General features: G+C 41.8%; 2 protein-coding genes and 1 long non-coding RNA gene across 5 annotated transcripts; 1 reads left to right on the plus strand and 2 right to left on the minus strand.

Moving 5' to 3' along the window:
• Positions 1-3,156: 3,156 nt before the first annotated feature.
• Positions 3,157-5,594, minus strand: LOC121830211 (uncharacterized). Its single transcript, XR_006073257.2, has 3 exons — positions 5,479-5,594; positions 4,450-4,593; positions 3,157-3,679 (listed from the first exon to the last, which is right to left on the minus strand). It is a non-coding gene; the product is annotated as an uncharacterized LOC121830211 (long non-coding RNA).
• Positions 5,595-5,783: 189 nt separating this feature from the next.
• On the plus strand, positions 5,784-10,644 carry Crebzf (CREB/ATF bZIP transcription factor). 3 transcript variants are annotated; one of them, XR_013043121.1, is made up of 4 exons: positions 5,784-6,993; positions 7,208-7,285; positions 8,332-8,400; positions 10,114-10,644. XR_013043121.1 is itself a non-coding variant. In XM_076547132.1 (1 exon), the coding sequence occupies exon 1, from the start codon at positions 5,927-5,929 to the stop codon at positions 6,995-6,997; it is 1,071 nt and encodes a 356-aa protein (XP_076403247.1). In that variant the 5' UTR covers positions 5,784-5,926; the 3' UTR covers positions 6,998-7,209. The 3 variants fall into 3 exon arrangements, 1 of the variants encoding a protein (XP_076403247.1); XR_013043120.1 differs by having other exon boundaries at positions 8,332-10,644; XM_076547132.1 differs by lacking the exons at positions 8,332-8,400; positions 10,114-10,644 and having other exon boundaries at positions 5,784-7,209.
• A 3,616-nt stretch (positions 10,645-14,260) lies between these two features.
• Positions 14,261-21,091, minus strand: Tmem126a (transmembrane protein 126A). Its single transcript, XM_006991138.4, has 5 exons — positions 20,939-21,091; positions 18,848-18,943; positions 16,045-16,238; positions 15,083-15,197; positions 14,261-14,490 (listed from the first exon to the last, which is right to left on the minus strand). The coding sequence occupies exons 2-5, from the start codon at positions 18,934-18,936 to the stop codon at positions 14,298-14,300; spliced, it is 591 nt and encodes a 196-aa protein (XP_006991200.1). The 5' UTR covers positions 18,937-18,943; positions 20,939-21,091; the 3' UTR covers positions 14,261-14,297.
• Between the last annotated feature and the right edge of the window lie 3,347 nt (positions 21,092-24,438).

Consider the following 24,438-nt stretch of genomic DNA (forward strand, 5'->3'; position numbering starts at 1 on the left):
CCCGTGGTTTTTCCTGTTTGGAAAGCAGGTCGGCTTGCCTCTGGATACAGAGTAGCTGTTCCTTGACCCCTGCTGTTGGAGGGGTATATAAGCCCATGTTGGTACGAATAAAGAGAGCTGCTTCCCTGATGAACTGAGACTGGGTGTCCAGAGTGCTGTTTAACCTCGGCATCCCTTGCCAGATTTTGTGCTCCAGACATGCGTGTCGCAGCACCAAACTGTATTTTCTTTTACTGGCCCTTGTAACACCAATCTTAAAATACTTTATTAATAAAAAATAAAAAAACCTGGAGCCAGGTATTGGGGTGAAAGCTGAAAGATCAGAGAAACGGAACAAGCCAGCCACATTCCTTACTTCTATGAAATCCTCAGCCTCAAGACAGCGAGTTCCTGTTTACTCACGCCTTATATGCCTTTCTGTGCCCTGCCATCTTCCTTCCTTCCTAGTGCTGGGTTTAAGGTGTGTGCCACCATGCCTGGCTCTGTTCCCAGTTTGGCCTGGAACTCACAGAGATCCACATGGATCTCTGCCTCCCAAATGCTAGGATTAAAGGCGTGTGCTACCACTGCCTGACCTCTATGTTTAATATAGTGGCAGGCTTTGTCCTTTGATCCCTGGGCAAACTTTATTGGGGTACACAATATATTACCACAGGCCCTTTTCAGCTTTTTGGCTATAATTCTAAGGCCAGGGCATATTTCTTTCACTGGCTCTGATTCTAGGGACAAAGTGTGTTTCTTTGGCACTGGTTTCAGAGTCAGGGCATGTTTCTTAGGTTCTGGGTTCAGGGGGGACAAAGTGTTTCTTTCACTGAGTCAGGTCTCAGATCTAGGGTGTGTTTTTTTCACTGGCTCTGGGTTCAGGGCCAGGGTGGATTTCTTTGGCTGGCCCCTTTTCCCTACAGGGATCAGGATGGTCTAGTTAGGGGAGGGATGGAGAGGGAGAGCAATGAAAGAGATATCTTGATAGAGGGAGCCTTATGGGGTTAGGGAGAAACCTGGTGCCAGGGATATTCCCAGGAATCCACAAGGATGACATCAGCTCAGACTCCTAGTCAATAGTGGAGAGGGTGTCTGAACTGGCCTTCTACTGTAATCAGATTGTTGACTACCCTAATTGTCATCAGAGATCCTTTATCCAGTTACTGATGGAAGCAGATGCAGAGATCCATAGCCAAGAACTGGGCCGAGCTCTGTAGTCCAGCTGCAGAGAGGAAGGAGGGATTAAATAAACAAGGTGGATCAAAATCATGTTGAGGAAACCCACAGAGACAGCTGACCTGAGCTCCTGGGAGCTCATGGACTCTAGACCGACAACTAGGGAGCCTGCATGGGACCAACCAAGACCCTCTGCATGTGGGTGACAGTTGTGTAGCTTGGTCTGTTTGTGGGGCCCCTGGCAGTGGGACCAAGATCTGTCTCTGGCATATGAGCTGGCTTTTTGAAACCTATTCCCTATGATGGGATACCTTGCTCAGCCTTGATGTAGAGGGGAGGAACTTGGTCTTGCCTAAACTTGAAATGCTATGCTTTGTTGACTCCCATGGGAGGCTTTTCCCATTCTGAGGAGTGGATGTGGGGGAGGGGGGTAGAAAAGAGGGGAGGGAACCAGAGGAGAGGAGGGTGGGAAAAGTTTCCTTGGTATGTAAAATAAATAATAAATCACACACACTCACACACTCACACACACACACACACAGCGAGAGAGAGAGAGAGAGAGAGAGAGAGAGAGAGAGAGAGAGAGATTTAAATCATGTACATGTAAGCCAGAATTTCATAATTTAGTAAAGACATAATAAATCAATCCATGATGGTGAGTTTTGAGTCAGATAAAAGTATATAGTTGAATGGGGATGGCATTTCCAGTCCCACGACACCTGAAGGCAAGCCAGAGTGAACACCACTGTGATCTGTGTGTGATCTTCTCCTGAGGAGGTTTAAAAGGGTGTGATAATCTTTTAATTGCTTGGCAAGATACCAGAGTAATATTTGTTTTTGTCCCTTGCAAAATCATTTTCATTTAGTCAGGTTACAGTGTTCTGCCTTTGGCCAAAATTGTAGCTCTTCCTCACTCATGCACTAACAAGCATTTGTTGAAACCTATGCTGCCTAGGCTCATTTCTGAAGGTTTGATATCTTAGTCTCTTGCTTTCTTAGGAACCTCTCTATAAAACTATAGTTGGACTTTCTTTGGACCGCCAGCTCCCAAATGATGACATGGAGGCTCTTATTAAGTGTGAAAGGTTGGCCTTAGCTTAGGCTTGTTCCCAACTATCTCTTAAAACTTAAATTAACCCATTTATATTAATTTATGATCTGCCACATGGCTCATTAGTTCTCCTCAGTATAGTACATCCCACTTCCACTTCCTCTGTGTCTGGCTGGTGAACACCTGCCTTTCAGGTTCTTCCTCCCAGTTCCTCTCTCTCCTTGGAAGTCCTGCCTATCCTCTTCTGCCTAGCTACTGGCTGTTCAACTCTTTATTTAACCGACCTGAAGGTGCCTTAGGTAGATGAGGTATAACAGACACATCTTCACAGTGTACAAAAAGATTATCCCACAACAAGAAACTGCCATATTAAAGTAGCCATTGTTGAGGGGACACACACACACACACACACACACACACACACACACACACACCATATATTCCATAGAATTTTCTTTTTACCTGAATAGAAAAGTTGTAAAAAATTCATCTCTATTTACTTTTATTTTTGCACTAAAAAGAATATAAGAGTTTATTCTGAGCCAAATATGAGTGACTATTGCCCAGCTACATGGATTCAGGTTGCCCCAAATGACATGTTCCACCATGAGAGGTTACGCAGACTTTTATAGTCATTGAACAAATCAGTGCATTTACCAAATGCATTGATGGGGACATCAGGTGGGCAGGTCCCTCCTACAGGCTTCAGATACCATCTGATGACATTCTTAGCTTTTGAGTTGGTGAAATACTACAAAAGTTTTATCTGATAGTGAGAATGATGTTAGGTATGGTGGTAAACTGCTATGAAAGGGACCAAAGACAGCTGAACGACTTTGTCATTGACACTGGAGTATCCTGACTCTCCACGCTGTTCTTGTCACTCCATCTCACAATCTGTAACACAGATGTAGCCTTTGGGGGATTTCCATTCACAGTTGCTCCTTTTTGGTGAAGCATCACATTTTGGGCATTTGAAAGCCAAACATTGTTTTGTGTCCCCACGTGCTAGGAAGATACCTTCCTAGGATCTGATAGAGACAAGGCTGAGAAGGCAGAATAGTCTGACAGGGTCTCTTCCTTGATGCTGAAGGGATCTTTGATGTAGCATCTTTCTAACAGAGGGAATCACTTCGTTTCCTCTCTTGATCCTACAGTTCTGCGTCTCCTAGGAACTTACTTGGAAAGATAACATCTAAGCAAAGAGGAAAAAAATGATACAAAAGGCCTGAGCTGGTCTTGGTGCCGATCCCGGTGCCTTCTTCAATGAAAATGGCTCCTCTTCAGTGTTCTGCTTCAGACTTCCAAGACTGCTCATATCTGAGCTAGGTGGAATTAGAGTCCCTTTACTTGTAAAGTTTGCAAGGCAGGAGACTTCCTCTGTCTTTTTAAGGTCAGATTCAAAGCAGTCCTTCATTGCTATTTATCTCATCTTTTTTTCTCAGCACATACTTGAGGTCCTCTATTGGTCTGTAAGTTAAGTTTGGAGATGAAGGAAGTTTACAAGTATTTTTACCTGGCAATGGTGGATTTGTTCTACTTTCACCATGTATACTGTGAACTGAATTTCCCAGAAAAAAAAAAAGAAACCAAAAAAACCACATCTCTACATTAAAGATTCCACATGGTTGAAAGGTTGGTTACAATGTGATTGTCCAGAATTGGGATGTTGCAGATACAGAGTGAAACTGTCTTGGGCTATGTTGACTTGTTTTAACATTCACTGTCTGCCTCTATGTCTGACCTTGTATCCCTTTAACTATCATGTAAAAGTGTTTGGAAAGTATTAACAGACCACTAGCTCCTACTCACCCCAAAGCTAGGAATTTTTAATCAAACATATCTGAGAATGTAACAGATTTCCTCGCTTCGCTGTAATCTGCCTATCTGGTGTTTCCACCAGTGTATTTGAAAAATGCCTTGCTTTATGGCTTTCTGTTCTTCTGTAGCTTTTATAAGAGCTTCATGAAACTATTTCCATATTCCATTCCAAATACGTCATTCGGGGCATCCTGAATGGCATGTTCCTGAGCCAAAGTCTATTCACCACAAGAATAAACCATCTTTTCCTCCCTTTGAGTGGCAGGTATTTTGCCTTGACAGTACATTACATGTGAACAAGTGGAGTGAGTTTCAAAGAACCAGGAGGTAGAACCAACTGATGGGTGGACAGACAGGAAAAGGAAGGACACATAATAATAAAGATTGCCAACTTCGGGCTTCTTCCTCACCACTTTTACCTGTGACAAAGGCCTGGCAGGCATGCTTTTTCTTAGGCCAGCAGTTCCCACTCCACGCCTTCCAGTGTGGTCAAAGCTGGTCTGGAACATGTTTACCTGAAGCTATGGGCCTGTTAGCTCCTTTCTTTCCATAAGTTGATCAAACTGAAATGGAAGGAGTGGGGGGCAGATCCTAGGCCACCAAGAACACTTACCACCCTCAATCCCCGTGTGTGTGTGTGTGTGTGTGTGTGTGTGTGTGTGTGTGTGTTCCTTCTAATAACATTTGACCTGTCGCTGCCTGCTAAGTTTGAGTTTTTTCTGCTTTTAGTTCTGCCCCCCTCTCTCTCTGAGCTTAATTAAAATAAGTGTGTATGATTCCATGCAGACCTATTCAGCAACTAACCTCCTTCTCTCTCTAATTCAGCTGTACTTCATTGGCCTTTCTTTGGAAAACATGAGCTATGGTGTGGTGTTTCAATATATTGTAGAGCATTTGTAAACGCTTCAAATCTTAAATACCTTATGCAACTAGAGAAATAGCATAAACAACCCAGAACCACAGATCCAGAATGTGTTTTCTTCAAGACAGCTGACTCGGTCTTTTCAAAGAGCCAATATTTTAAAAAGCAAAAGAAATTGTTATGGCTTGACAAATGAAGAAAACAAAAATAAAATACAAGCACAAAACAAATGGCAAAAACAAAACAAAACAAAAACAGACCAGTAAACAAACAAGCCAACTAATCCCAGCAAACCAGCTAATGCTGGAAGTGATCACGTTGCAAAAAACAATGATGATGATGATGATAATAATAGTAGTAGTAATAGCAGTGATAATAGTATGAAAGATCATCTGAGACTAAGAACTTCTGAATGCCGCCCAGAGTTAGGTAACATTAGTAGGTAAGTTACTCTGAGGTTGGTAACACTATTTAGATTAGTTAGGCTAGTCTTTTGTTTTCACGGTGGCTATTTCCTTATGTGTTGTTTTGCTTGCAATTTAGGGAGAAACAGCAAAAACAAACTATTCACAAATAGTTTACATACATAGGTACGTCAAACATGTGCAGAGGTCAAGTATTGGATTGTCGAGTTTGGTACTGGGTAGTATTGATGAATTAGGAGTGTAAACGAGGTTTCATTGTTTTTGCCGCTGTTACTATGACATCACCGCCAAGCTAGAGTTACTGCCCCTTGAAAGCACCGGAGTCTCGCGATACCCTGGCTGGAGGAGCGCGCCGCGGTGGGCGGGGTAGGGAGAGCGAGTAACTTCCGGCCGGGCCTCTGTCCGGGTGGCGCGGCCGGGTCCTCGCGGGTCTCGCCGCCTCTCGCTTCCACGGCCTCCCCCCCGCCTCGTGCGGGGGGCTGGGCGGCCGCGGGAGGCCACTCCGACCTTCCCGGTGCGTGCGGTTCACCCGTTCAGCGCCGTGGCTGTGCGCGCGGGGGCCCGGGGGTCTGAGGGCCTGCGGCCTACCCGGGCCCGCCGCCCGGCTCCATGAGGCACAGCCTGACCAAGCTGCTGGCAGCCTCGGGCCGCGACTTGCCCAGCCCCCGCGACAGCCGGGAGCCGCCCGCCCCGCGCGCCCCGCCGGGGGAGCCGACCGCGGCGGCCGCGGGGGCGGAGACGTCGGGGTCGGGATCGCCTGACCGCGAGCCGCGGCGCGGCGACGGGGGCGAGCCGGAGGCCCGGAGGGGGAGCCGCGGCAGCGTGGCCGTGCGCGCGCCCGCGCCGCCCTCGCCCGCGAAGATGGAGGAGGAAGAGGAGGACGCGATCGCCATGGTCCCCAAAGACGAGCCGGAGGACATGGACTTTCTGTCGGGGCTGGAACTGGCCGATCTGCTGGACCCTCGGCAGCCGGACTGGCACCTGGAGCCCGGGCTCAGCTCGCCTGGGCCCCTGTCCTCGTCCGGCGGAGGCTCGGAGAGCGGCGGCCTGTTGAGGGGGGACGACGACGACGAGACCGCGGCTGCCGAGATGCAGCGCTTCTCTGACTTGCTGCAGAGGCTGCTGAACGGCATCGGAGGCTGCAGCAGCGGCGGCGACCGCGGCAGCGGGGAAAAGAGGCGGAGAAAGGCCCCGGGAGGAGGCGGTGGCACCAACGACAACAACCAAGCGGCGACCAAGAGTCCCCGGAAGGCGGCGGCGGCCGCTGCCCGTCTTAATCGGCTCAAGAAGAAGGAGTACGTGATGGGGCTGGAGAGTCGAGTCCGGGGACTGGCCGCCGAGAACCAGGAGCTGCGGGCCGAGAATCGGGAGCTGGGCAAACGCGTGCAAGCACTGCAGGAGGAGAGTCGCTACCTACGGGCCGTCCTGGCCAACGAGACCGGACTGGCTCGCCTGCTGAGCCGGCTGAGCGGCGTGGGACTGCGGCTGACCACCTCGCTCTTCAGAGACTCGCCCGCCGGTGACCATGACTACGCCCTGCCGGTGGGGAAGCAGCCGCCGGAGCCGCTGGAAGAGGACGACGCGGCGGGAGGAGTGTGTCTCCATGTGGACAAGGATAAGGTGTCGGTGGAGTTCTGCTCGGCGTGCGCTCGGAAGGCGTCGTCTTCTCTTAAAATGTAGGGTCAAGTAATCTGCTCTTTATCCGCGTTTACCCCTTTCTACTCCCTTACACCATGTAAAACACCTTAGTGGGACATCTTCACCGGACACATTTCAGAGGCGGAAAAAAAAAAGTAATATTAAATCTTTTAAGTGTTTAGCTAAAAGCATGAATGTGACACTGTAACCAACTCCTAATGATAACCTGTGACTATTAAATCTCTCTGACAGTTTCTTTTTTAGGTGATTTCCTTCCTGCCAGGCTCCGTTGTAGGGGTTACAGAGCAGTGGTTCCCGCCTCACAACCTGGTAAGGATCCATCTCTTCCCGTAACGCTCATGCTCTGCTGTTTAGCCTACTTTAATGGGCAACATCTCAATTTGTGTGTGTGCGTGTTATATTTTTGTTTGTTTTTCTTTTTCTTTTTCTTTTTGGAAAGGTGGGAGGGGGATCTTAATTTGGGCCCTGTCCACCCTGGAAACAGACTTGTGCTGGTCAGTAATGTACTTAAAGTGACTTCTGGTTGAAATAGCTGTTAAATGTGTCCCCTTGTTCAGAGTTGCGTGTACCTAGCTCTTCTGTCCCCAGTGTGGACATGGCCTTGGATGACATCGGTTCCAACTGTACACTGAAACCTGCTAATAGAGATACAGTTTGGAGACAGTGAAACAGGTGAAGTTGAATGGAAGTTCCGAGTTGTACAAGGTGCAAATTGGAATTCCAATTGTAGAGCAACTTTTCAGAGGTTGACAATAAGTATTTGAGGCATGCACAAATGTGGTATTTTTCTGGAGATGACAAATCTCTTAAAATACTCAAGAATGCCTTCTAGTTTTCAGTAGAAAATACAGCAATACAGTCTATATAAGATTCTAGTATTTCATCACTTGAGAAGTTGGAAATTAACATACCCATCAGATTTCTGTGTCTGAATTAGGGGGTAATGAAATGTTTTCTTTGAGGACCAGCACAGTAATTACCTATCACTGAGTTTGAAGAAATTGTTGAAAGCATTTATTTTTGTTGTATTAAAATTTAGGCTAAATTTGTGTATGATTAGATACTGAAGGTTGTGAAATGTGAATGAAAACATGTAAAGTGAGGCTTCACAAAGAATCTTGTTTTCCATATTTTGACCTTTTAAATTTAAATCGTTCTGGCCACTTAATGATATGATTGATACTGTTTTTCCAAAGATGGAAAATGTTCTTTCCTTGAAATACTGTTTATTGTCCACTTGTCTAAATCTGTGTTCCGATGTCCTGAAGTGCAAGAGACATTAAATTCTTTGTGAAACATCACTGTTTGATAAAGGATATACGTATTTAGCATCCTTGTTTTTCTTTGTGCTAAAGTGGATACAGCTGTTGGGGCAGAAGAGACGGGACCAGCTGCTGGCCACATTTCCTGCTTTATTTTAAAAGGTAGTATAAGAAATAAGGAAAAAGAGGTAATATCAGGGCTTCTGCTGTCTTTTATTTTTAAAATGTTCATAATTAAGTATTTTCCAGCAGTCCAAAGATGTAAGTTATCTTAAACGTAAGATGTTTTATTTTGTTATTTGGTTATGGAAATGGAATCTTGTTCTTGCACAACTAACTGTAATTGTTTTGTTGCTAGATAATATGATTTGAGACCTAAATTAGTCTCTGGTTTTCAGTATATTACATTTTGTAAAGTTATCCACTGCACTTGAGCATGAATGGGTAGTAGCCAAACTCTCACAACTTGGAGTGATGGACCTGCTTCTTCAAGGGCAGGAACAAGCCCCCACAATGCAGCTGCATGGATTTTAGTGCCTACTGAATTATATATATAATATATATAAACCAAAAGTAGTTGGAAAATTATTTGAAATGACTAATTTGTGCTCTTTCTGAAATATGTTAAATGTAGCTTTTGAAACAGAAGCCTTGAATTGAAATTTAATACTTGAACATTTTTGTATATATTTCTTTGTATATAATTTTGTGCAGTACCGATGACAAAAATATGGTGTCATAATAAAATCAGGTTTGTTGATCTTTCAGTTATGGGCTCAAAGAATTTCTTCATCTTTAACATGACATTGGAAAGTAGTGGATACAAATAGGAAAAATGATTGTTGTTAATACAGACTGTGAGCTTAATCAAAAGGTTCTGGAAGCAGTTAGTTTGTTTTCCTAAAAATTACACATTTCCGTGGAATATTTTCTTAACGTCTGCTCTTCCTGCATTTGAGATGTGGGCTTGGGGAGAGTCAGTTTCTGAATTGGGATGTTTTGAAATTCCAAGTACAGACTTTTAGAATGTCATTTTATAAATGGCAGCTTAGAGAATTTAGAGAAGTCTTGACAATGGCAAGATTAGAATGGCCTAATTTTAAAGCTGCTTTGTTAGGTTCTGTATGTTTTATTAACTGTCTTTCCTATTTCCATTTCATTGTTTCTTTTCTAGTTTTGGTGACAGTGATTTTGGTCATTTTTTTTCCTTTTTTTTTTTTTGAATCAACTCATGGTCTTGTTTTTACATGATAACTGCATGTATTTAGGACCTATCAGGGGCTTTAAATAAATTTTATCATATTTATGTGTAAGCACATTTTACTGTAAATGTTTGGGTTTCTCAATTGACCACAGTTGTTTATCTCAGTGTGTAGTAAACAGTATCTTAAAGTGTCCTGTTCACTACTTGTTAATTAAAAAAGTTATGATTAATATAAAACTGTTGTCTTACTATTTTTAGAAATTGTTATAAATAGTATTTTGGTAGAGAATTCTGGAATATAAAATATATTGAAATTTTCAGGTTTGGATGTATTTAATGTGATGGTTGAGAACAATTTAGTATTTAGGGAACTATCAGGTTTTATTCCTGATTTGTACCTTTGGTAAAAGTGATAGAAAACCTAAAGATAAAGCTTTTTAATACCTGTCTTCCTATGGTAGTCAATATTCATCCATTAATTAACTACCTAACACATATTGGCATAGTATTTCTATACTAGTGACTTAAGTTTTATCCTTTTTTTTAACCAGGCTTAACTAAAAAGTACGTTTGTTAAAAATGTCACACCTCTGATATATCCAACAAAGTATTTTAAATATTTGTGCATTTTATACTCGCTAAATTAATCTCTTTCTCTTCTCTTTAAACAGCTTAGCAGTATCTGCAAAAACGAATCTTTTCCTACAACCTGTTAACTGACTGGACTGATGGTAACAGTAATTGTGGGAGCCATGTCGGTCAAAAATTTGGCATCTGCTGCAAAACATGAATGCCATTTCCAAGTTCCCAAATTACTTCTATACTGATTACACTTTCCAGATATGGAGATATGAAAAGATTCTCTGGAATGCTTGAAAGACTTAATAGAAATCCATGAGACTAAGTTAATTTTGGAACAAAATTACACCTTTTTTTTTCTTTCATGGCAGTAACACTAAATTTATTGCATATTATAAAAAATTGTAACCATTGGAGAAGAGAATTACAGTGTTTTTTTAAGAAACATTAGATTTTTACACAATCAAGAACACATTCTGTGGGCTTAGATTTAGTGGGCTAGCCGTGACATAAGTAGGTTAGCAGTGATCACAGAACTTATCATGAGTTTGTATTTCTGGAATGTAAAGAACTGCTTTGGAAGACAGACACCTTGCTGAGTAGAATAAAGTCCTCAACTTAAAGAGTAGTGTTTTTAAATAGATGCATTGATTGTGTAACAATATTTAAAAAGTGATTATGATAATATGTGGGTGGTATTGCAATTTAGGGTTACATGAGTTTGTGTGCAATCCCAGGTTTGGCATTTTGGACATTCTGAGTACTTGATCCTGTTTGAATGTGTTGAGGTTTCTGATGAATGATACAGTTTCTACTGTTCTGTTAACATTTCTGAGTGTTCTGTAAGGACCTTCATAGTTTGGATGATAATGGCTTATATCATATTACAAGTAAAAAAAAAACCACTCAGAACCCAGTCATTTTTTTCATTATTGTTGGATTATACTAATACATTTTTCATCTGCTCTAGACTAAGTCATTTTATTTTTTGGCTCACTTGGGTAATAACGCAGTTAGAAGAGGGAGTTGATAGGAAGTAGTGTTATTACACTGTAACTGTCTGATACTCAAGATTCATTCAAGTCTGCTCTCTTTCTTGTATTCACCTATGTGTTCAGTGTTCATAAAGCCAAAGAGTGAAGAGAATTCCCACAGGCTTATATTTAAAGTAGGTGATGCTCCTGTAGTACAGCTGATCCACAGTCAGGATCAGGTTTAGGTACTGATACTTTGGTATCAAGATGCAGTGTGGATAATTCGCTAATAATGTATATATTAATAATACACAGTTATCTGGTTGAGGTATTTTGAAGGTAGAGATAAGTGCTTATAGATGCAGTCCTTTTTTTGGGGGGGGGTGGTTTTTCGAGACAATTGTTTCTCTATATAGCTTTGGAGTCTGTCCTGGAACGTGCTCTGTAGACCAGGCTGGTCTCAAACTCACAGATACATCTGCCTGCCTTTGTCTCCCGAGTGCTAGGATTAAAGGCATATGCCACTACTGCCCGGCCATATATATACTTTTTTTTAAACTAAAACAAATGATTCTTCAAAGTGGAATAAGTAATATTCATGCCCCCCCCCTTTGTATGTTGATTCTAAGTTGTAAGACCCACCTTTATATTTTTATTGTGTTCCTGGGTCAGTTCTCTACTCCCATCTATTTATTTACTTAGGAATTAAAAAGGCCTTCCATTATGGCCACTACAGAATTTTTCATATATTTCAGTTTAAATACTATTATGTGTGGGCTCAATATTTAACCGGTTACCCTTTTTTATATACTAGTCTATATAATTTTTGTTGATTTAAATTTACTATCTGAAAACATTTTATGTTAAGAACTAGTTTATAGATCTAGTCATAAATTATGTTTGGAGCATTGTATAATCCTGTTGTGTAAGAATTTGAATTTTATTATAGCCCAAAGGAGTTTCCAAATTGTGTATTTTCCTGTGGAGGTCTAATTCCTAGACCCTTCTGGCTCTTAACTGAGTTTGGATTTTAATAATATATGTATACAAACACATAAGTACACACATATATATATGCTATGTACAATGAATATTCTTTAAAGCCTTGTCCCTGGACAGAGTAGATTATAAAATCCTAAACATTTTTAATGGTTTGTCTACTTTAACTGGACTGAAATCTTAACCATTTTCCTCACTGAGGCATTCATTGCTCTTAGGTCTGAGCTACAGAAGGCTTAAGTTTCCATAGGTTTTCATGTTACTCACAGTTCATGTTATGTACCTGCCTTCTGAACAGACTTTTTGTAGACTTGAAGCAGTAGACTAAGCATTTATTGCTTAGTTGCCCATTTCTTGTTTTGGTTTGGTTTTTTGAGACAGAATTTCTCTGTGTAGCTTTGTGCCTTTCTTGGAACTCACTCTGTAGCCCAGGCTGGTCTCGAACTCACGGAGATCCGCCTGGCTCTGCCTCCTGAGTTCTGGGATTAAAGGCGTGCACCACCACCGCCAGGCATTAGTTGCCCATTTCTACTAGTTTAAAAAGAGTATTTGACTATGTAGCAGAGCGAAGAGTTCAGGAATCATTTTGTGATAGAAACAGTTAAACATTTATAGCTAGAGTGTTAGGAGTAAGGTCTGAGGACCATTTCAAGCATAGTAAACAGTTTGTACTTATCAAACAACATGGTTATATCACTAGATTTTGAGTTACATAAGTTGATTATACCATCTATATACCTAAGCAATCTAATTAATTATATTTAATAAATTATTTTTTTTACTTTGATCAATTGAATTATGAATTGAAAGAGAATTTAGGTGGACAGTTTTGTATCAGAAAGCCTTTACTTTTGCTAATATTCCTTGTAAAATAGGCAATTGTGTACAAAATACATTTATTTTCTCATTGTAGTTCTAAAAGTAAAGCATATTAAAACTTGGGAACTCTAGAAAGGAAGCAAAAGAAATCACATAATTAACTCAGGAGAAGATACAGTAAACATTTTTTCCTTTCTCTTGGAAACTTTTTCCTTCCCTCATAATTATACTTTTTTAAAAAAATTGAGTAGAGAGTGCATTTTATATGCATCTTTACATTCGAAGAACTGCTAAATTTCACTTAAATTTTAATAGCAGCCTTGTTTCATTGTTGGAGACAAGGGTGTTGCAGTGGACTAGAAATCACTACAGAGAGCTATTATCAAACTTGGGACAATGGCCCTGCCTTTTCTTCCCAATTGCTAGGCATGCCTAGGTATTTTTTCTTTAGACAGAAGTCTATTTCACATGCAAAGCTGCCTTTTCTAAATCAACAAGTCACAGTATTCGGAAGGAATAGTTAAGATGTACTTATGAATGAAACCATACTTAGTATAGTTTTAGACATTGTTACACTCTTCTGTGGTGTGACTGGCTGCTTCAAGATTTGGTCTCGTGCATTGCCCAGGCTATGTATCCACAGCTCAGGCTCTTAGAAGCTATGTATAGCTAGTGGCCAATATTAACAGTGCAGGTATTTTGGACAGTGTTCATCTGGATGCTGCAATAGTGGTAGTTTAAACAAGAAGGCTATGAATCACTTGGGGGGAAGAAGACTGTGAAACATAAATGATCTGAGGAAATGACTCCATGAACTTGCATCAGAAAGCAAGGTTACTCAGGCAGGCATTGAATTAGAGGTTAACTTGCTCAGTCCCGTACATGGGGGGAAGAAGACGCTCAAGCCTGAGAATCTAAAGAACTGCCCCATAGTAGGTTGAAGCTCAAGGTGACTTGGTTAACCCTGCAGCTCCCAAGGACATAGGCTGGGATTGGTCCTTTGTGAGGAAGACGTGTGGCACTCATGGAAACAGTCTGAATAGTGAAAAAGAAGTAACAGGCTATATATTAAGTCGGAAAAAATAGTTCTCCTTTCTGTTTGGCTTTGGGAGGACTTTGTTCGGAATTGCTGTGTGTTATTTTCTTCTTGTGCTATAGACCAAGCTAAATGCCTTAAAGTAAAGGACTGGTCCTGGCAATGGCTAAGAAACAGTATTAGGCAAGTTAGAAAATTTATGTTCTCTTAAATTTTTTTTTTTTTTTTTGGAGCTAGAGATTACATCTAGGTCCTCTTGCATGCTAAAATAAGCATTCTTACATTCCCAGCCTTGAAACTATGACCCATATGTAGTTTTTATTGGGGTTCCAACTTTTGGTGCTCTGTAGGCTTTTGAGTTGTATCTTTTAAAAAAAATGAGTATTTTTAATATAAGAGACATGGCACGGATTATTTTCACCATTTTATTTTATTTTATTGATTTGCTTTAAACCAGTGAAGTTTCAGGTTCAGGTGACTGAAGGGCCTTTATGAGGAGTTTGTATTGTCTCGACGCAAGGTATGCTGCAAACACACTCTGAAGTAAAATGGGAAATACCATCTTTCTACAGACAGGCTTAGAAACTGTAATCCAGTAATAGAAGAAGTTTTCCTTACTTGGTAGAAAGCTTGATTTAAACCTATAAGAAAGCATATTGATTATCAAACATGTAAGTAAGTCCCACAAGTCTTAAGTTAAAAGTATCTAGAAATAATGGCAGTTTCCCTTTTTTATTGGCATATGTATTCACTGTTGGTAGCAATGGGTTTCATAGACATTTTCATGAATACCTTCTCTTCAGTCTTAAAAAATGACTGATTTCTTGTGCTTCTTTAGTTCACCTCTGGAGGTACACAGAATAGACTGCTACAAGAGTTCAGAGAACAACTGGGATGATTTTGGTGTGGAAGCCTTACATGTAGCAGTTTGTTAATAGCATTTTCCTTTAGGACACATGCACACTCTTAAGAATATTTTATATGATATAGCTGTTAATGCTAGACTTACAGTACTCAAACTGGTTTGTTTTGTAGCAAGCATTCAATACACAATGAAGGTTAGTAGCCTGAACTGTAGATGCACAGCATGACAGAACTATTGTTAAACTCCAGAGAAGGGAAACACTGCCTTTGGTCTAAATGACTTAACAGGAGAATATATTTGCTCTTTAAGTTCTGAGTTCCTTAGGTAGTCATATAAGTAAAGGTTTTTAAAATAGAAAACAGTCCTACCTGGCAGCAAGGCCCCCATTCACAGCTAGAGCAAAAAGGATAGGGTATACGCCACCCATAACAAAACTAACTAGTGCGCCCCGGCTCATGGCACAAGCTTCACAGTTCAAATCACCTAGGAAATAAATTGTGTAAGTGATGGTCAGGATATTTAAACAAACATGATTTAAAGAGCAGAGGGTCCACATTTTATTTTTAGTGACACAGTAAAAATGATTTTATAAGTTATGTTCAAAGGATGGAATATAGCTCAGTGGCATGAGTACATGCTTAGCATGTATTAAGGCCTTGGGTGGGAAATAACTAATAAACAGGAAAATAATTCTTTTTTTTTTTTTTTTTTTTGGTTTTTTCAAGACAGGGTTCCTTTGTGTAGCTTTGCGCCTTTCCTGGAACTCACTTGGTAGCCCAGGCTGGCCTCGAACTCACAGAGATCCGCCTGGCTCTGCCTCCTTAGTGCTGGGATTAAATAGGAAAATAATTCTTAACTTGATCTGGATTCTTAGAAATCTGAACTGGTATTTAACAGAAAATAAAACATAAAATTGTCCTCCTTGACAAACCTATGGTGGTATTTTTGTTTTCATTTAGAACATACACAAAATAGGATACATGGAAGGTTTTTTTTTTTTCTAAACACGACACATGCACATAGTACTTCCAGAGATTACAGTATTGTTCCCCACAACATACTTTCCCTTGAAAGAACTTCTGAACAGAAGACACAAAGGCAGCTGCACTACAGGAACGCTGCTTCAGCTCAGGAAATAGGACTGTTGTATATGTACTCACTGTGCTTGGTTGGCGGACCTAGTGTGAATTAGTTGTTGCATAGCAGGCTAGCAAGATTCAGTCTTCCCTAAGTACTGCATTGTAGCCTACAGCTACTTGGTATTAACATTTTGGTATTAGGTGAAGCTGCAGATAGTGAGTACTAAGGCAAATAATGAAGGAAAACATACCTCTACTCAAAGGTAGGCTTACAAAACCTCCATAAGTCGTGGTTGCTGTCAAAAATGGCATCATGGCCATTGGTAAGCTAGAAACTAGTCGAGCTTGGGTCACGTGCAAGATGCGCCGATAAAGACTGTTTGCTATTAGGCCACCAAAACCAGCATTAAGTCCAACAAATACTGATCCATGTTCAAGCAGATTCCTGAGGGTGAGGAAAAAAAGAACCTGTTTCCACAATTTGGTTAAGTTCTCCAATTCTGGTATGTTACAGAACTTACTAGCACCCTGGGAAGAATGAGACATCTACTCCTTACAGGGTCATAAAACCAAAATTAAATTATAGCTTCATATCTACATTTCTGTTCCAAAAAGGCTTTTGAATTTGGACAACATAAGGATACAGTGTTACTGGCTACATGCATTTTGTGATTTTAATAAAGAACCTTGCCCTGAATTATGTAACAGGGAACAGCTCTGAAGAGGGAGATGCCTGGCTCTTCTGAGCTCCCATGATACTTAAAAAGTACAACACATTCTAAGGTGGTAGGTACTATTTATTATACTGACTTATATCCATTGTATCTATAAACAACTTGTTTATACACATAGGTATTCAACTTTATTTCAGTAGTATGGAATTAATGTATTTCCTTTTACTCTTTCTTCAAATATTAATATCCAGATTAGGAAATTGGGGTAACTAACATTCAAGTGAACATTATGTTAGGTAGTTTATAATAACTCACTGATGAACATTTAATTGGTAATTTGAGATAAGTAGAGAAATACATTTTAAGCCAAAATATATGTTCTACGTTTCATTTTGAGAGAAATACCTAAAGCCACCACTGAATACTACAAATAGAATAAGCTTTTCAGTTCCAACTCATTCTGGTTTTCACCACTTGTGTTGTGATCTGCAATATGGTTCACTGTTGCATGTTTCTCATTTCTCAACCCACCAGAGTAACCCTAAAAGCACCTCCACTAGGTTCTGTGGTTTTTGCTTAGTTTAAAAGCTGCTCTAGGACATCATGTGGAAGTGTCCTATGTTGTGGAAGCCAATGCTTTCCTGACCTCTCACTTGGCATCCACCAAGCCTGTCATTCACTGAGAACTAGTTATATAAAGGTGATGTGTTGTTAAAGGCACAAGAAAAGCTGCATACCTTGGAGAGTCTCATAACTGGCTCCATGGGAAGAGACTGAATCAAAAGGTTTTCAGAACTCTAGAAATGGTTCAGGAAATTCTACAATTACAGCCCCAATGTGAGAAGGGGTTAAAGAAACTGGGAACTTGTGCACTTATACAAATATATAAAAGTCATAACATGGGAGCCATCCTTACTTTAACCATAGGAACTAATGCTTAGGAAGAGTGGAGTAAAACCTGAAAAGAACAATTTATTGTCTCCCAACTAAACTGTAGTTTGCTTTGGTTTTAAAATTAAACATTTTTATTGTTTCCAAGCTAAATCCTAACCTTGTAAAACCAGCTTAATTCCCAGTGCTCTTTGTAACTTGGTGAAGAGCCCACTGGTAGCCTGCTTCTTCCTTTGTTCCTGTCATCATCTCAGTTCCTTACATCAGTCCTTCAGGCTTTCTTTTGCTTGTGTGTAAGTTTTCTGTTGTTTATCTCAGGAAACAACTAAACAGGAGTGTCTGGGTAGGGGTAGTGGTAAGAGACACACAGTTGTGAAATTTATCAAGTTCTTAACTACTCAGTGTATAGGTTAGGTTCTCTCTTGTAAGACGGTAAGTGCCAGCAAAGAGCGGAATTGGTGTGGTTTCTATACCTGAAGATGCAGCAATCTGACATTTTACATTTTTCATCTCGGCTCCCACTATGCTGTCTGTACACACCAGAGTAACTTAACTATGCTGGTTCTTTTCACTGGTACCTCTCGCCTACTTTAAATCTATTACCCAGACTGGCTGGTATAGACAATAAAAATAGTTGGACCAAATTTTGCCTGCTTAAAACTGTTAGGTTCACTTACGTTTCACTAACGTTTCCTCAAATGTGACAGTTCGTAGCTTTGTCACTTCTGTGATACTGTTCCTGTTCTTCCTAGACTAGCTCCTTTTTGAGGTCTCATGGTTGGGCAAAATCAATCAGTGGGTAAAGGTACCTGCTCCAAGCCTGGCAACCAACCTAAGTTCCATACCTAGGGTCCACATGGAAAGGGAGACCAGCTGAAAGTTGTTCTCTGACCTCAGCGCCGCGCACACACACACACATACACACACACACACAGCTCAGCCTTAGCATGTCATGAATGTAACCCATTCAGATTTTCTGATGGACAAGGAGGCCTAAGAACATTGTATAGAAGTGCACTGTAGTTGCCTTGTACTACCTTTTTAATAGCAGCATGCTTAAATTCTCTTTTTTCATCTTAAAGAGCTTTAAACACCCATTTCTCTGTCATTCCATCTAGCCACATATTATTCCATGGTACTCTTACTAAAGGTAAGCATATAGAAATAAACTGAGAAGATAAGAAATTAAAAAGGACAACTGAAGTTCTTGTTATTTGTAAATGGGTCCATGCAGTTTTATATCACTGTAAAAATTGAATGGAAAAGTGGGTTCATCAATTAGATACTTCCTAAGATGTGTTCTAGTTTCAGTTTCTACAGTGAATTGTGATACACAAAAATGGTGTTTCTGTGCTTCAGTTTTTTTCATCAGAGCAAAAACGGAGCTTAGTTTCCTTTGGTATCCTGTGTTATTTATACGTAAGTCAACAAATTTAGGATAATCTGATAAATCTTTCTGATAAAGACATTTTAATACCATGGACCTTACCTTTCTGGTTCTGGAAGTTGTTTAATTTTTCTGGATATGATATCAAATATTGAATCTTCTTTGATAGTACTTTGTGTACGATTTTCCATTTTGGACCTAAAAAAAAAACATAAAAATCTCATTTAAAAAATATATCTAGAAAAAGTCTCCTGAGATGCATACTTTTGAAAGCTGTAGATTAATTTCAGAATCTGAAAATTCAACGTATGGATAGCATACAAACAAAACATCCCCATCCCTCAAGAAGGCACAACAGAAAACATGAAAAACAGCACAAGAGTTTCTAAGAAATAGATATTTCACAGTCCTTATTTTCTAGGCAATTTACAACAGGCATGAAACAAAAATTATAAAATGTTTAATTTAGACATGATAACATGCCTGTAGTTGCAGTACTTGGGTAGGTAGACCCAGGAGGATCAGCTCAGGGCTATCCTTGGCTACATAGGAGTTTGAGGCCAGCGTGAGCTACATGAAAACATGCACAGGAAAAACCCCAAAGAACTTGTGTTCAATAGACAAGTGTGGGAAAATGCAACAGAACTTCAGATCACGAGAAAAGTAAACAACACCAACAACCAGTAAACTGATAAAATCTTAAACCATTAGGGGGACACTAAGATCACATAGATATATCATTAGGTATCCATGTTAGTTAAAATTAGAAAATTTCACTTGAAAGCATTCCAGAAAGCTGGGACATGCTGTTGATGGAAGTAGAAATTGTAGTTCAAGTGAGTGTAACCACTTTGTGAAAACAATCTGGTGCCGGGTTAGAGAGATGGCTCAGTCGTTGGAAATGGCACTATTGCAAAGGACAAGAACTGGGTCCTCAGGCTCTCCAGCTCTCATGAAAGTCTGCTCACAACTGCTTGTAAATCTAGTTCCAGGGAAATGGATACCCTCTTCTCACTTCCATGGGCATTGCAGGTATGTATACCAGGCCACAGTTGGACACACATATACACATGATTAAAAATAAAATCGGGGGCTAGAAAGATGGCTGGAGTTAAGAGCACCAGGTGCTCTTCCAGAGTGCCCAAGTTCAGTTTTCAGCACCCATATAGTAGCTCCCAACTCCAGGCCCAGGGTGATCATCTTAGGGTCCTGGAGAAGTACCATAAAAGATCATCATCTGCATATGCAAACAGCAAGAGTGATTATCTAGAGAAAGCTTCCAGCATGCTTGGGCCTGCCATCCCATACAAAGGCAAGATGACAAAGACCCTGACAGAGAGAGGTGTGAGCTCCTTTTAAGCATAGCAAGGGGAGGTCCTAAGTCAGTTAGGTCACTTCAGACACGCTTGGCTCAAGCAAGTGGCAATCATATTAGCACATTCTAATCGACTAAGGCTAGAGGCTAGTCAAGGTAGTTTTCCATTTTGGGGCAGGCCTGGACCATGGCTTTGTCTTTGAGCTGCTGTAGAGGCTGGCTGGCCTAGCACGTATTGACGGGGCTGGGGGTGGGGTGGGGTGGGGTGGGGTGGGGTGTTGTTGGCTCAGTGGCACAGGCTTGGTACATCCTATCTCCCTTGTCTCGTTGTCAGGGGCACCAGTGGTTAATTGTCTTTTGTGGTTCTTCCTCAGAAACTGTCCAGTCTCAGGAAACTGAAATTGAGGCCTGATCTCTGAGAGAAGACTAAGCAGCTTGTTATGGCCTCTGCTCCGTCCTCTCAATCTGATGCCCTCTACTGGCCTCTCCAGGCACAGCATAGACATGACAGACCTTTAGACTGAACATGGCGCATATGCCAGTAATTTGCTACCTCTGTACCAGATAGGGCGAATGTCAGAATGGCAATGAATTTTTGGGTACAGATTAAGCTCTTAAAAAAATACTCCGGGTGGCAGTTATGAAAAGCAAAGGCCTGACACCTGTAGTGACACCTGTACTACTAGCATTTGGGAACCCGAGGCAGGAGGATTGTCATTTCCTGGGCTACTGTAAATTGGCATTAATTCTGAGATTAAACTCAATACATCCATTAAGGTCTTCCCCTCTAGGGCCGCAAGTGAAGAGGGGCTCAGCAGACAGCTCCCCCTCCGTCCTTGCCATCCCGAACATCTCCCGACACCGGCATGTTTACTCACCACTCGGCGGGACGAACGGCACCTTATGCCCTCCTCCCAGCCGCGGTGCTTGCCCAGGTTCTCCCACGCCGCTGTTCACCACAACCTTCACTCGGCTCGCCCGGCCTCCATCTTTGGTTGACACGTGACTCGGTCGCTGCCTCTGCTTCCTGTGGAGGGACTTCCGGTCCGGGAGCTGCTGAACTGCACAGTAGCGGAGAGGGGGCGCGGCTGCAGAGGGCGGCGGTTGGCTAGCCCTCGCCCCGGTCCAGCCTGCGGAAACAGCCATCCCCTGGGGCTGTCAGCCCGAATCCTCCCCTGCTGGGCACACAGCCTGCTTCCGGCTCCCCCGAACGCGCCGGGACGTGTGGAAGCCGCTCGGCTCCCAGCGGGTGTCGGCTGCTCTGGCTAGGAAGTTAGCCCGAGGCTGAGATGCCTTTGCTCCATCTGCTTTCGCTTGGATCGTCAGCTCTTTGTGCCATGTTGTGCTGTGGGTGACTTCCAGGGGAACGGGAGCAGTTCCACAGCGTGCGTTTGTTCGTCTCAAGCATTCCGGGTGTCCCCCAGCAATCTGCCTAGGTGAAACAGGGTTCGGTGAATGCAGTGAAAAAGTAACTGTTCAGAAGCAAGGGAGCCGGCGTGATAGCATAATCTCAGCTTTAATCTCAGTCTTCATGAGCTCCAGGTCGGCCTGGACTACATAGTGAGTTCCAAACAAAGCTGCCAGGGGATCAAACCGCTGAAGGAGAGACAAAACAAAACCTCTCCTCCCCTCCCCGCTCCCCTTCCCTCCTCTTCTCTCCTCCTCCTCCTCCTCCTCCTCCTCCTCCTCTTCCTCCTCCTCCTTCTCCTCCCTCCCCCCCCCTCTCCTCTCTCTCCTTTCTTTCTCCCCCTCCCTCTCTCCCCTTTTTCTCTTTCTGAGACAGGGTTTCTCTGTATAAGTCTTGGAACTCGCTTTGTAGATTCTGCCTCCCAAGTGCTAAGATTAAAGGCGTGTGCCACCGCCGCCAGCGAGACAAAATTCTTTAACTGGTTATTTTGTAAAGTTGTGAATAGTTGGTAAAAATGCCTACCAAATTGCTTTGAGAATCCTGATATTTTATTTTATGAAACTGTTATGCCCAGACGGCAGGGACCCCCCAAAGACCACCACGGAGACTGACTTCCATATGTAAAAGCAAAGAGCCTTTATTTTCAAGCTCGGTCTCTCTGTCTGTCTGAAGGAGATAAGGCCTAGCATGGCTTTTGAAACTAGAAAACCCACCCCTAGTAATATACCTCCTCCAATTAGGCCACACTTCCTAATCCTTCCTAACAACCCACCAATTAGGGACCAAGCATACAAATATATGAGCCTATGAGGGCCATTTTTATTCAAACCACCACAGCCACTGAGCTATCTTGCTGGCTCTCTGCACTTTAATCTTTATAATACTAACAATTCATACATTTAAGAGGAAACACGGCCAAAAGCTGAATAGTAACATGTCTTTCATGTAATAAATGTTGAACCAGCATTACATGTATACATGCACAATTATTCGATATAATTCTGTGAATTTTATTTTTGTTCCCCCCCCTGTAATCTAGAGGCCAGAGATAGTTGGAACGCAGCAATAACAAGAACAATAATGGTAGCTGCTTTAGTCAGTTTTTGTCCCCACAATGTTATTTGCTGAAGCCTTAACTTCTGTGGTGGACTGAATGAGATGTCCCTCATAGTCTTGGGAATTTGAATTCTTGGCTGCCAGCTGTTGGTGCTGTTGGAGAGGCTTAGGAGGTGTGGCCTTGTTGGAAAAAGTATGTCACTGGGGGCAGGCTTTGAGGGTTCTGAAGCCCCACGGACAGTCCAGTTGGTATTCTCTGCTTCATGCTTGTGTTCAAGATGTAAGCCCTCAGCTTCCTGTTCCTGCCACCATGCCTTTGCTTCTCCATCGTATACTCCAACCATCTAGAGCCCAAACTCTTCTACAAGTTGCCTTAGTCATAGTGCTTTATTATTATATTGTTATGTATTATATATATTATTAATAGAAAAGTAATTAATGCAACCTATGAGGTGATAGTGTTAGGAAGTGGGACTTTGGGGTATAGTTAGGACTTCGCCCTCAGGAATAAGATTAGTACCCTTATATATGAGGCTGCAGAGACCTCTTGCTCCATCTCCATGAAACAAAAAGGAGCCATTTTTGATCTAGAAGGCAGGCCTTCCCTAGACACCTGTCTCAGTTATGGTTACTATTGCTGTGATGAAACACCATAACCAAAGCAACTTGGGGAAGTTGGAGATAGTCACGCCAAGTGAATTGTCAGACTTAGAAAGACACACAAAATCATGTGTGTTTGTGTGCTTGTCTGTATTCATGCACTGACACGAGAGGAGGGCATCAGGTCTCCTCCTCTATTACTCTGTCTTATTCCTTTTCAAGCAGGGCCTCTCACTGAATTGGACCTTGTGTCTTTTGGCAACACAGGTATACATAAGTCCCAATGTTCTTTTTGTCTTTGCTCGACTTAGCACTGGGATTACAGGCATGCATGAGGTCAAGACCAGCTTGTTGTGTGGATGTTGGGATCCCAACTCTGGTCCTCATGGTTGAGCACCAAGTGCCCTTAACCTTTCAGTCATCACTCTAGCCTTAGGAAAGACAATCTGAAGTAGGTAAGTAAGGTACAGTGACTCAACTTTCAAATGGCAGGGGGAATGAAGAAAGGTCAACCTTGCCATCTTTCCAAGGTTACCAGTTTCTAATATAATCATATACAAGAATGAACTATGGGATCTTATTTCCATAACTTTTCTCATCAGTGTCCATTTTCAGAATGATGATGAATACACAATTGAATGCCTCAGCAGATTCTAAAAGAGGTGCTGTGAATTCTTTTCTTTAGATGTGTCTTTCTTTAGGACTGGGACTGAATCATTACACTTCTGGTTTTTAATATATGACATGCAGATAGGAGATAAGTAAATTGTAAGTGAAGGCAATTTGTAACTAAGAGTGTGCTTAGTATACTGATTTAGGGTAGAGAGCAAAGGGATATTTTTCTGTAGGAGGCATGGATGTCCCTATGTTCACAGATAACACTAGGGGAATCAGGAATGTTCGAAACACAGGGCTGGACCGGTTTCCACCCAGAAGGCTGGGAGTGGACGTGGTTAACAGCCTGGTAACCTTTGTACTACGTGTGTGGTTGAGACCACACTGGATCCTCCCCAGACCCTTATCTTGAGCTTGTTTTTCGTAGTCAATCTATTAGAACCTATCTTTGTGGAAGATGTCACTTGCACTTTACAAAATGTTTCAATGTAGTCATGTCTTAAGTTTATTGTGCATATGGGATTGAGTTAATCACCACTAGGACACTTTTTACAAAATTGTGCTGTGCTTAAATATGCCTAAACTACACAAGGTCAGACTGTCGAAGTTTGAACCAACACCTGCTACTGGGTCTTGTTGAACTGAACTGCCTTCTTGCCTACCTTGGATCATCACTCTGTTGGCCCTGGTGGTTGCAGA

Source organism: Peromyscus maniculatus, chromosome 1 (assembly GCF_049852395.1).
Source record: "Peromyscus maniculatus bairdii isolate BWxNUB_F1_BW_parent chromosome 1, HU_Pman_BW_mat_3.1, whole genome shotgun sequence".
Taxonomy (NCBI): domain Eukaryota; kingdom Metazoa; phylum Chordata; class Mammalia; order Rodentia; family Cricetidae; genus Peromyscus; species Peromyscus maniculatus.

What these genes read in the sequence shown, in the direction of transcription:
- Crebzf (XM_076547132.1), top strand. Translation starts at nt 5,927, where the DNA reads ATGAGGCACAGCCTGACCAAGCTGCTGGCAGCCTCGGGCCGCGACTTG.
- Tmem126a (XM_006991138.4), bottom strand. Translation starts at nt 18,936, where the DNA reads ATGGAAAATCGTACACAAAGTACTATCAAAGAAGATTCAATATTTGAT. An exon ending in CAACTTCCAGAACCAGAAAG is followed by an intron (nt 16,239 to 18,847) that starts GTAAGGTCCATG and finishes CCTCACCCTCAG; the next exon opens with GAATCTGCTTGAACATGGAT. An exon ending in AAGCCTACCTTTGAGTAGAG is followed by an intron (nt 15,198 to 16,044) that starts GTATGTTTTCCT and finishes TTTATTTCCTAG; the next exon opens with GTGATTTGAACTGTGAAGCT.